At 39.3% G+C, this 13,143-nt stretch overlaps 1 protein-coding gene across 1 annotated transcript in view; it reads right to left on the reverse strand.

Annotated features, from left to right (window-relative positions):
• The window catches only part of LOC117302352 (Hermansky-Pudlak syndrome 3 protein-like), a 35,313-nt gene that overhangs the window by 18,766 nt on the left and 3,404 nt on the right, over positions 1–13,143 (reverse strand). Inside the window, exons 2-11 of the mRNA XM_033786268.1 lie at positions 11,203–11,449; positions 10,055–10,174; positions 8,245–8,974; positions 7,606–7,764; positions 7,042–7,163; positions 6,352–6,420; positions 5,074–5,294; positions 3,227–3,369; positions 2,234–2,451; positions 588–672 (exon numbers count right to left, since the gene is read on the reverse strand). Coding sequence (XP_033642159.1) covers positions 588–672; positions 2,234–2,451; positions 3,227–3,369; positions 5,074–5,294; positions 6,352–6,420; positions 7,042–7,163; positions 7,606–7,764; positions 8,245–8,974; positions 10,055–10,174; positions 11,203–11,416 — 2,081 coding nt within the window. The 5' untranslated portion in view covers positions 11,417–11,449. The remainder of the gene's footprint in view (positions 1–587; positions 673–2,233; positions 2,452–3,226; positions 3,370–5,073; positions 5,295–6,351; positions 6,421–7,041; positions 7,164–7,605; positions 7,765–8,244; positions 8,975–10,054; positions 10,175–11,202; positions 11,450–13,143) is intronic.

Below are 13,143 nucleotides of genomic sequence, written 5' to 3' on the forward strand. Positions count from 1 at the left end.
AAGGCACACCCCTGCGCACCATGACCTCAGAGACACTTTAGAGAGGTCACTCCACTGTCGGTGCATCACCACACAGGGGTCATTGTGTTGGTATATGACTCTTAAAGGCAGTGGACACATATTGGTAATTACTCAAAATAATTGTTAGCATAAAAACTTACTTGGTAACAATAAGCAATGGAGAGCTGTTGATGGTATTTAACATTGTGAGAAACGGCTCCATCTGAAGTAATGTAGTTTTTGAGAAAGAAGTCATTTCTCACTCAAATATTTGAAATGAGTTCGAGACCTCAGCTGAGGTCTCAAATTTAAGGCACCTGAAAGCACACAACTGTGCGACAGGGTGTTTTTTCTTTCATTATTCTCTCGCAACTTCGACGACCAATTGAGTTCAAATCTTCACAGGTTTGTTATTTTGAGCATATGTTGAGATACACTAAGTGAGAAGACTGGTCCTTGACAATTACCAAAGGTGTCCAGTGCCTTTAACATCACGAGTCTGCATGCGAGGGACTCGGTTCTCAATATATCCATGGTCCCTAAGCAATGTCTAATATGCAGGAAAATACAGTATTAACATGTGTTACCTGCAGTAGTGCAGAGCCAGTTGGAGACAAGACTGAAGGTACAGTGAACGTAACTCACTGGATGATGCTTCACAATCAGTAGATTCTATCAACCAAAACAAAAACAATCAGAAAAGAAAAATTATTTTTTATGATATAGTAAAGGATTGCCGTAATACCATGTAATAACTATCTCTAAATGAGTTAGGGTGGTTCTGATAAGAACTGGGGGGACAGGTCCTTTGCGCACGCTGGACCATTCCTATGGAATCAGTTGCCAAAACACATTCGGGATAGTGGCACCGTGGACACTTTTAAAGACAAATTGAAATTTCATTTGTTTCAAACGGCTTTTCACTAGTTTGTTTCTTTCTTTTGTTTTCCCGATGTTCCCTCTTCCCTCTGTTGATTTGTTTCTGTTTTCTTCTTTTCATGCGCTTTGAGCACCTTATTAGGTGGATACATGCACAATATAAATTGTCCTTATTATTATTATTATTAACTGGTGGTTTCAACTTGATGTTTCGATCAGTATGCTCTGATTGTCTTCCAGGGGAAGCTGGACTCTGATGCTGCCTGCTGCTTAGTCCTGCTTAGTTGTATGTGATTTGTGCAAGATGTTTCGGAAAAGGTAAGTTTGAATAAGAAGTTTGTCTATTTCTGGGAAGAAGTCATGGCCTTTTTGTAAAAATTTGTTTTTCTGGAAGTAAGAAGGGAAACTGACCTGTAAAACCTTATCTTATCCACTTTTGTCTCAATGGGGTTTTGATAAATTGTATTAACCATAACAATTATTTTAAAAACATTAACAGCAATTGTGGGATTTTACAATAAACTCTGTAAGTTGACCTACAGAGCGAACAAGCTTTCACAAGAATCTGAACTTCGGGGCACCTCGAATAGCAGCTACAGCATGTATTTTGGCAGTGTTTTTTGAAAAGAACTTGTACTGCGATATTTGTTTAATATTTAACCCATTGAATATGACTTGAGTAAAAAATGCTTAGTTTAAAAACACACATTCTCTAAATTATGAAGAAATGGTTCAATTATAAATGCGTCATAAATATTTTCCTGTGTTTTTATATTTTTATTGTAAAATGTATTATCAGTCAGCCTGTGGCTGTGACAAGCAGATATTTTTATTAAACCAGTAATAATAATAATGTAATAACAATAATAATTCATCTATTTTATCCAAATTTTTTTGACTACCATGTGTCACAAACAAAAATATACACTTTTGAAATGTCTGCCGAATAGAAAACATATGATTCTGGGAGAAAAGGTTTAGATACATGTATATGGATAGCTTATGGATTCAACTTTCATATGACACCAAAAAGTCTGAAAGTAATTCAAGCTTGGGTGAGCACTGCTCACTAAAGATAAAGTAGCCGACATCTTGGAGTGAATTTTGTCAGCTCCAAAGGACTTACCTCTCACAAACTAACAGGCTAATTACTGTGCAACCTATATTTCATACCCTTTACCAAAGTGAGGAGTGCTCACACAATCATTAATTATTTTCTGACTTTTTTTGTGTCATATGAAATTTGAGTCCCTAAAAGCTATCCATACATATAAACCTTTTCACCCAGAAATGAAATTTTTTATTCGGCAGCCGTTTCAAAAGTGTATAGGTTTTTGAGACACCCTGTACAAACCTGATACAATTCCTTGTGGGACGTTGTTTAGTCTCCCCATAGTCATTGCTGTTCTGAGCAGTAGGTGTCCTTCCAGCATGCACTGAAGATAAGCAGCTGGGCTTGAATGTTGATAACGTTCACCAAGCTCCATCAATGACTTGTACACAGCCGTAGGAGCAGACTTCTCATGTATGTATATGGTATTAGATTTACTAGAGATACTGGTACCCGTAGCACTAATCAACAAAGTAAAATGAATTAATGAAACATGATGAAACTGAAGGATTTCAATTGATCAATATGAAACTATTCATGAGCATTTTGACCGTTTCGACTGACACTACACTATTTTAATCACTGTTCAGTATCTGCTATTGGACACAAGGTGCAAATCATTAGAGGTCAACAAATGTTGTAGTCCTAATATATAATCCAGCCACACTCCGCTCATTGGAAACACCAGAGCTCTTATTTAGCCGACTCCAGAAATTGAACTAGGATCAAAATATTGCACAAGGATCTAAAGCTAATTTTGATTGCCCTAAAAAATTATCCCTGACAAAAAAAGAAGCAATAAGTGGAAGAAAAGTATATGATCAGTGTGTGCTACTAAGAATAACGTATGGAGCCGAAACATGGACAACAACAAAACCGATAGAACGAAAACTCCACACAACACAAAGAGCAATGGATAGGCAAATGCTACATACATATCTCAATTAGAGGCAGGATTAAATGCACAGAAACATGAGAGAAAACTGGAGTAAGAGATATCATAAGGAAAATAAAACAAGCTAAAAGGATATGGGCTGGACACACTGTCCGAAGAAATGACAATAGATGGACAACAAGAATAATGGACTGGCAAACAAGGACAGGGAAAAGGAGAATAGGTACATGACATGTACAGAGAAGATGGAGAGACAACGTATGGCGTCGACATGAGGGCTACATCCTACAGTAGATGAGCACAGCTTAAATGATGATAATGATGATAGTAGGTGAATATACCTTTTATTTGACAGTGTTGGGTTTGTAGAGTCTCTTGTCCTTGACAGTAGCATTACATGGTCCTTACTGACTGCGAGTTGAGTCAGGCCTAGGTATGGCTCAAGACCAACCAAACTGACATCTAACGTGGCAGGAGGACATGTCTGCAATAAGATTCAAGATGTGTTTTAGTTCATAATTCAAATGGTCCGTACTGACTACAAGTTAAGTCAGGCATAGATATGGCTCAAGACCAACCAAACTGACATCTAACGTGGCAGGAGGACATGTCTGCAATAAGATTCAAGATGTGTTTTAGTTCATAATTCAAATGGTCCGTACTGACTACAAGTTAAGTCAGGCATAGATATGGCTCAAGACCAACCAAACTGACATCTAACGTGGCAGGAGGACATGTCTGCAATAAGATTCAAGATGTGTTTTAGTTCATAGTTCAAATGGTCCGTACTGACTACAAGTTAAGTAAGGCATAGATATGGCTCAAGACCAACCAAACTGACATCTAACGTGGCAGGAGGACATGTCTGCAATAAGATTCATGATGTGTTTTAGTTCATAGTTCAAATGGTCCGTACTGACTACAAGTTAAGTCAGGCATAGATATGGCTCAAGACCAACCAAACTGACATCTAACGTGGCAGGAGGACATGTCTGCAATAAGATTCAAGATGTGTTTTAGTTCATAATTCAAATGGTCCGTAATGACTACAAGTTAAGTCAGGCATAGATATGGCTCAAGACCAACCAAACTGACATCTAACGTGGCAGGAGGACATGTCTGCAATAAGATTCAAGATGTGTTTTAGTTCATAATTCAAATGGTCCGTACTGACTACAAGTTAAGTCAGGCATAGATATGGCTCAAGACCAACCAAACTGACATCTAACGTGGCAGGAGGGTATGTCTGCAATAAGATTCAAGATGTGTTTTAGTTCATAGTTCAAATGGTCCGTACTGACTACAAGTTAAGTAAGGCATAGATATGGCTCAAGACCAACCAAACTGACATCTAACGTGGCAGGAGGACATGTCTGCAATAAGATTCAAGATGTTTTTTAGTTCATAGTTCAAATGGTCCGTACTGACTACAAGTTAAGTCAGGCATAGATATGGCTCAAGACCAACCAAACTGACATCTATTGTGGCAGGAGGACATGTCTGCAATACGATTTTAGCTGTGTTTAAGTTCGTAGTTCAAATGGTCCGTACTGACTACAAGTTGAGTAAGGCATAGATATGGCTCAAGATCAACCAAACTGACATCTAACGTGGCAGGAGGGTATGTCTGCATAAATATTTAAGCTGTGTTTTAGTGTAATAAGTCTGAATTGTATGCTCAATATTGACTGATAAGTTGATGTTGATATATTGATGCGACAGGAATAACTATACCCTAGATTCATTGCAAATCCAATACCTCACTGAACTAGCCCTGGCGGCCTTAAACTTTTGTATTGTACTACAGTGATGTCCTGGATATCGGGGTCCATTTCTGGGGCGGAAAATTTGTTAAGCTTCATAACTCAAACCTGCAAGAAGCCACTAGTTTAAACAGATTCACATTCCATGGCATCATGTATTTTTCTGCGGTGGGTTTTAGTCACATATGTTTTTAATGTGTCAACATTTTTACTGTATGCGAGTATTTGATGTACCCTTTTTGGGATCTAATATAGAATAATTGAATGGAATATATTGTAAGGAATATAAGGACAATTGTGCCTCGCAAGTAGATACACACATGGTGTTACCGCAATCCAAATATATAATTACATGTAACTTAATAAAAGGTTTTTTTTTTTTCTGTGTTATCCCTATATCATTTTAACACATAATTCCAACTTACATTGTGTATGTTATCAACAGTCTCCATATTAAGCAATGCTGCAGCCAATGTGTGCAGTGTGTATGTCTCTAGACCATTCTGTGTCAGAGCAAACAATAGACTATAGCCTGCCTGGACCTGTATAGCATCAGCCTTGTAGGTGTATTCAGTCAGTAAGCGTGGTATAGGCTGCATCTCATATAAGAAACCTTGTTTGGATGTACTGAAGAAACAACAAAGCCCTGTCAATGACAAATTACAAGACACAATATAACAAACATGTACCAAGCCTAAATGATGTTAAATTTGCATCGGGAATAAAGAAAATTAGTTTTTGGTTTTTACCCAAACACCGACATGTGTTAGCACTGTATACTCAGTACTTTCACAAGTCCCGTGAAAATAATCCCAGGCATTCAACTCGGGTGGGAAACGAACCCAAGACCCTTGCAATTCTAGAGCAGTGTCTTACCAACTTGACTACCGAGATTGCTCGGTAGCTAGAGGCAGATTAAATGCTATGTTTTGGCAGCGGGTACCGCACTGATGCATTTAAAACCAGCAGGGTCATAACCGTCTTTATCGCATGGCCCAACCCTTCAAGGTTTTAATGACAGTTTAAGAAGGAGTCACTCTGGTTCAAAGCGTAATGAAGTAGAAAACTGTGTAAAAACTGATCTGTTTTTCAACCAACGTTCTTAAGCTCTGTTACATGTGGTGCATTTTTACGAGACATTTTCAGATAGTATTGCACGCATCAGAATGCATCCTTGCATACATGGGCTAACCCGCACAAATGCTATCCGAAAAACAACCAGTCTTAAACAGCTCCAGCTGGTCTTTATCAACCATTTAAACACCCCCATGTGACTGCTCTCCACCAACAGGAATAGAGAAACTATCTAGGGTACTTTTAATATAATTTTTAAGTTCTTCACTCAGAGTAGACCAGAAGCACCTAGAGAAATGGAATATCCCAGGAATTTACAGTGGGTGCGTTCGATTAGCTTCCCTGGGTCGAACCCGGTCTGCCCCCGGTACATTCGAATAGCTTTGCCGTCATTCCAGGGGCTCAACAGGGTCAGCCCCAAGTGCCCTGCTTGTGGAGCTGGTCATTTGGGGCTGGCCCCAGGTGTGAGACATCACCACTAGAGGGTGAGTGATCGTTCGATTAGCTCTTGTCAGAGGCTCAACAGAGTGAGCACCGTGGGGTCGACCCAGGAAGCTAATCGAACGCATCCATTGTGATTATATTGAAGCGTTCTTCTACTAGTAATTCTTGTTACATCTCATACTCACCTGCAAGCTTATGTGCATTGTGACTCTCCATCATATCACTACTTGGCTCTGTCCTGCTGTCATCAGACACTTTTATCAAAACAAATCAATTCATTATCAACCAATGATGCACAGCAGTCCATTGTAGCCTAAAGTCAATATCATTGTAGCAATATTGAAAGCTCTAATTGCAATGTCATGATCAAATTCTGGGGCTATAAAAGTTTTGACCCCAGTCCCGGTTGTGGCAGTCATGTCCTTGATCAAATGTTTTAATCAAGTTCTTAAAAGATTAGTTAAAACCTCTAACTACAGTTGACTCTTGTTAACTCTTGCACTATCCGAAGCTGGTAATATCCAATCGCGGTAATAATCAATGTGTTTTAATGCATTGAAAAACCTTGTATTAACCCGAACCTCGTAATATGCGAGCTCGTTATAACGGGAGTTGAATGTAACTGCCAATTACCAATTCTTATAAATGATTAATGATGCTTTTTGGGCCAATGTAAAAATCATTTACATACAAACAAAACATTTGATTTGCCAGATTATTGTGAATGAATACAACTTAGCTGCCCACTAACAATATGACAAATGTCATCTGCATTATATGGATTTCCTCATTCTTGTTGGCTCTCTAAAATTAGATACACACATTTTGGAGAAAATTTAAAAAGTTTTTAGCTGTACACATAATAAGAAAGTTACCTGATGCATATGTTGGTGACAGTTGTAGTGAATGCAGACTATTATCATCATCATTTTCCACCTCAGACAAATTTAACTTGATGAACCGACGATACAATAGCTGAGTTAAAGATGACTTTATCCTTAAATTATAAGAAGGCAAAAAAATGTTGAATGGCCTCCTATAACAAGCCAAGCAGAGTCTTTATGGGTGCGTTCGATAAGCTACTGTGTCGACCCGCAGTGCTCATTCAGGTGAGCCCCTGACAAGAGCTTATCGAACGATCACTCACCCTCTCGTGATGACGCCATGTCCCTCGGGCCAGCCCCAAGTGACCCGTTCAACAAGCAGGGTACTCGGGGCTGACCCGGGTGAGCCCCTGACATGGCGTCAAAGCTATTCCAATGAACCAGGGGCAGAACTGGGTCAACCCGGGGAAGCTTATCGAACGCAACTTATAAAAGGCTAAATTAAAATAATAAATACATATAATTTGATGAGTTTTGAGATCTGAAGAATACATCTGTCAGAGTTGTTAACAGTATTCCTAATAAAATCGTTTGTAAAATTAAACTTTGACCTACTTCTCCGGTTGCTTCTTTTTGGTGACTGTGATTTGAACAGGATGTCCTTGTATCATGCCAATTGGTCCAATTATCTCACAGTTGTCAACAGATCCCTCAGAGTAAGGCTCTTCTGATTGGACTGTTGGAAATAACACTGAAGCACCTTCTTCATCATCACTACATGTAAGAGCACACAGAGAGAGTGCAAGATAACAATCAAGCCGGCTTCAAGGCACTGGACACTATTGGTAATTACTCAAAATAATTGTTAGCATAAATAATTACTTGGTAACGAGCAATAGAGAGCTGTTGAAAGTACAAATTATTGTGAGAAATGGCTCCCTCTGAAGTAAACGATGGGCCATTTAGTCAAAAACTTGACTCCACAAAATGGCGTGCCGTGTTAGTTCATGACGTATAAGGAAAACTGTAAATTTTGAGGCATTTTTGTGTGAATCATTATATTCTACTTTTAAAACATCTTTCCAACCAATGCATTTTATAATGGTTTCAAACGCTTTCATAGACCAACCTGCCCGATCCAAGGCAACGTGTCCCTTTAATGATTTACAGAAACAAGTTATAACATTTCAAGGCATTTTTGCATACTATTAATAATTTGTCATGTCCTTCAAGTTTGAATCAAAAGAGACTTACACATCCTGATTCCTCTTCTGACCAGCTGAAGATGTATTCCTCTTCTGACCAGCTGAAGATATATTCCTCTTCTGACCAGCTGAAGATGTATTGCTACTTGCCACGGTAACTGCTTCAATTCCAAAATCCCAACCACAACCAGCTCCTTCATCCCTAACAAAATACGGTTGTGCTATTTGAGACTCTGTCTTTGTGAGAGGAGTTGATGATGTCCACGATTTCTCAGCTTCTAGGTGTAATGAAGCATCACCATCTTGAGAGGAGAGCGGGGGCTTGATCAACATTGGCACCCTCCGCTTACCTCCGTTCGACTTAGATACTTTACACCCTTCATTGTCTGTGACAGACCGCCCTCGTGTCAGCTTTCCTGCGCTTGTATCCCACACACGTATTTTACAGACTTGTACTTCACAAGTACCCAGACATGCGATTATACCCTCACATAATGCCACATCCCTGACAACAAGACCAACTTGTATCTGCATAAGGTACTCAAAGTCTGGACATTCAGAGAGCATCCCTTGTTGATGAGTGACAAACCTGTACATGGACACTGTGTTATTGATTCCTGCAGCCAAGTTACCAGTGGCAGGACAGCAACTGATGCATTGGGCAGGGGTTGGGGTTTGGACTTCAATAAGTTCAAACTGGTTTCGTTGTCTTGGGTATTCTTGAACATCACAACTGGAGGTTGCTATGGTGGATCCTCTTTCACATGTTTGCATTTCTCCTGAGGAGGCAAAATACCATATGGATTATGCATCATTCTTACAACAAAGTATGACGCTATCACTACGACATCAGGGCCCAATGTCATGGCTCTGCTTACCGTAAGCACAGAATCAGCGCTTACAAAAGCAGGGAACTCTGTGCTTACGGCAAGCATATTTCACAGGTTAGCGGTGAATTTTGGCTTCTGCGCGTGCGTACTCAATGTTACTAGGCATTCTACGCTTTTGAGGCTAGCGCAGAAATTCAGCGCTTGCATGTAAGCGGGGAAAGCTTGCACGTAATCGCATCCTAAGTGGAGAATTCAGCGGTAAGCAGAGCCATACGACTAGGCCCAGGTGTCAACTTACACCAAACCAAAGGATATTGTTCAAAAAAGATTGATGTTTGAACCACATGTCATACATTCATAGTTTGCAACATAAGTGTAGTCCTCGCAAGTGTCACATTTCATGCTTACACATGAACTATACTTAAAGGAACACGTTGCCTTGGATCGGACGAGTTGGTCTATGAAAAGCATTTGAAACCGTTTGTTATAAAAATGATATTGGTTAGAAAGATGTTTTTAATAATAATAATAATATTTATTCGGGCAATCACATTTTACAAGCACATGTACATACATTACAAATATTTAAGAAAACAAAGTAAAACCACAGTGGGGTGCCCAGGAGAGCATAAAAGTAAAAAAAATAACTGTCGCCAAAAGGCGTATGTCTCCTAAAAAGGAGTTTTTAAAGTAGAATATAACAATCTACACAAATATGCCTCCAAATTGTGTGGTTTTCCTTTTACTCCACAAAATTGCGTGCCGTGTTAGTTCACGACGTATAAAGAAAACCATGCAATTATTAGGCATGTTTGTGTGGATCATTATATTCTACTTTTAAAACATCTTTCTAACCAATGTGCTTTTTATAACAAACAGTTTCAAATGCTTTTCCTCTACCAACTGGTCCGAACCAAGGCAACATGTCCCTTTAACCACCTGTGGAAAAAGACTGATCACTATGGTTAAAGTGTGTATTGGATGGTGGAATCAATTTATGACTGTTTGCTTTTTAAGTTTTGTACACACCTCCTGCAACTCTTGCACGCACAGCATTTTGAGGGCCACTCGTCTCCCAGTTGAAATAAATGCGAATGGATGTTGCCTGATTTGTGCCTCCACGTACCTCCAATGCTGCTATGTAGTTACCTAGGTCATCAATAACAGTTTGCACAATTAATATTAGAGACAAATAATTTGGACAAAAGTAGCTAGAACATTTATAAACGCTGCTTTCTAATATTTGTTAGGAAAAGGAGGAGGAGTTTTATGCACTTTGTACATCTTTTCAAGATTAATTTGGAGATAGTAGGGACCTCCAACAAGTACATGCATCAATATTGACCTTTTCATCTTCAAAGTAATCAGTTAATAAGCAACTCTTCAACAAGTAGTTTGCATTAAAGTTAGTAGTGTACATGTATACTGCACAGTTATTCAACCGTGTATAAGTTGTTGGGTTTTTTCTATGTCTTGCATTGTGTACTGACCAATAAGCCCCTGTGCAACACGAATTAAGCAAGTCAGTCACACGACCTCTCTCATCACATAGATCCGCCTCACCTGACCAATAATAACATCCCGCAATTTCGGAAACTATGCCAGTTGTTCAGATGTCAACCAGCTATTGTTGTGTGAGTAGGACCTAAATACTCCAGAAACTGATTAATTTTCACCAGTTTGACTCAAACAAGTTGACTTCTATCCATACCCTTAAGTTCAAAGATTGGATTACTGGATATTAACGTTAGTTTTTAAAGGCAGTGGACACTATTGGTATTTACACAAAGTAATTGTTAGCATAAAAACTTACTTGGTATTGAGCAATGGAGAGCTGTTCATAGCATAAAACATTGTGAAGTAACAGAGTTTTTAAGAAAGAAGTAATTTCTCCATTAAACATTTTAAAGAATTTGAGACCTCAGCTAAGATCTTGAAATCAAGGCCTCTAAAAGCACGCAACTTGTGCGACAAGGGTATTTTTTCTTCTGTTGTTCTCTCGCAACTTTGATGGCCAATTGAGTCTAAATTTTTGTTATTTTATTATGTTGAGATACACTAAGTGAGAGGACTGGTCTGTGACAATAACCAAAGGTGTCCAGTGTCTTTAAAACCAACTTGAAAAATTAAGAGTGGTTTATTTCTTCAGTAAATGGATGATTTTTGGGTTAACTAACCAGTGGTGCAGTAAACACCCTGTTTGACGAGCCCAGCTGTTGTAAAGCTATGCTGAAGTGATCCGTGTTCAACTAAGCTATACACATTGATACTGTGCTGCACTGTGGCTACAAACATCTGAGTTGGTGATGCAAAAATGGCCAAAGGTTCTTGAGATGGAGTCAGCACCTTCGGATCACCAGCAAACTGATGGCAGGATAAAACATGCACCATGGCTGTGACCGCTTTGACGAGTTACAATGAATCCTGTAGGAAATGGAAAAACAAATGTCTTCTGGGGTGGATTTCACAAAGAGTTAAGACTAGTCTTATCTCGAGTTAGGAAGAGTTACTCATCCTAACTTAGGACTAGCCATGCGTTTTTACTATCTCCTAGGTACTAGTCCTAAGTTAGGACTAGTCCCAACTCTTTGTGAAATCGACCCCAGCTGGTGTAGAATTCAACAGATTCATTGTGAAATCAAGATGGAGTCACAACCATGAGCAGCTAAGTTCATAGCAGGGACAGGGCTTCCAAATAGTTGTCATCAAATGGTCTCTGCAATTCTTTCTAATTTGTCAAATAAATTTATTTATTAATAACACTTACTCCATCTGTCAAATATGATAGTACAGAGCCTTCAACCTCCCGGATGTGAACTGGGAAAATCATCACGTCATATACACAAGCCTACTACATTGTATGATACCAAGCAAGACGAGTAATACAAGATTGTAACACCCAGTAGTTTAACAGAACACTACACACTAACAACACTAAAGAACAGTCCAACTTCATCACCTTCGCCAAATTTTCCTGATCAGATGAAAAGATTTTGTTCCAAATGATGACATCTTGACGGTGGCAAAGGTCGATGACTTTGAGATAGTATGGATGCGGTGCCAGCTGCGATGGGTTGGACACATCCACAGAATGAACCGTCAGAGACCAGTGAAAGCCCTATTTTACAGTGAGCTTGAGGACGTTTTCAGAAGGACACAAAATAGGATGTCCTCCCTTACCACCTGGTGTAACCTGGCAACAGACAGAACAACCTAGAGAGCCTATACCAGGAAAGCCTGTAACGACTAAGACACCGAGCGGAGGCTTAAGGAGCTTGAAAAGAGAGCACGTAGCTAATTCAAGAGAAGAATTTGGCAAGGAATGCCTGTGTCGGGCAATGGCCCCTACTTTTTTACACAAAATGTGAAAAGAACAAGAAAGACTCTAAATGGCAAAGAATAATAATAATATAATAATACCACAGTCTTATATAGCGCACGTATCTACCAAACAAGGTACTCAAGGCGCTGAGATATACAAACTTTCAGAAAGATAGGTAGTTGTAGTGATGAATTCTGAGACCCAATTATTTAGCACCTAATAAGGGTTTACAAGGTGCTATGGCGCATTAAGCAGCCACAACCAGGAACACCGGGGCGAACCCCCTTCTCTTTTCGATAAGTGCACTGGGTTCTTTTACATGCGTTACACAACACATGGGACCAACGGCTTTACGTCCCATCCAAAGGATGAAGCAATGGTTAAGTGTCTTGCTCAAGGACACAGTGTCACGGCTGGGGATTCAACCCCACACTCTACTGATCAGAAACACCAGAGTTTGAAGTCAGTGCTCTTAACCGCTCGGCCACGACACTTCCACGGTATCACCTTAAGGTAATCATGGACTATGAAAGAAGTTTCGTGAATTCAGAAACCAATAAAACAAACCTCTCTGTCAAGCTCAAAATACTCAAATTGAGCTGACATCAGCCGTAACGAAGATAACAACAAGAAGACATTTCAAATAAAAATTATGTTGATATTGGGGCCGCTTTCACAAATATCTAAGATTGATCGTTACTGCAAACCAACAAAGTTGCTTAGTAAAACGTGATGTCACAATACAAATCACTATGGTGATACTGAAAATTTGTCTTGCGATGAATTTTATTGCTTT

Source organism: Asterias rubens, chromosome 18 (genome assembly GCF_902459465.1).
Source record: "Asterias rubens chromosome 18, eAstRub1.3, whole genome shotgun sequence".
NCBI classification, from domain to species: domain Eukaryota; kingdom Metazoa; phylum Echinodermata; class Asteroidea; order Forcipulatida; family Asteriidae; genus Asterias; species Asterias rubens.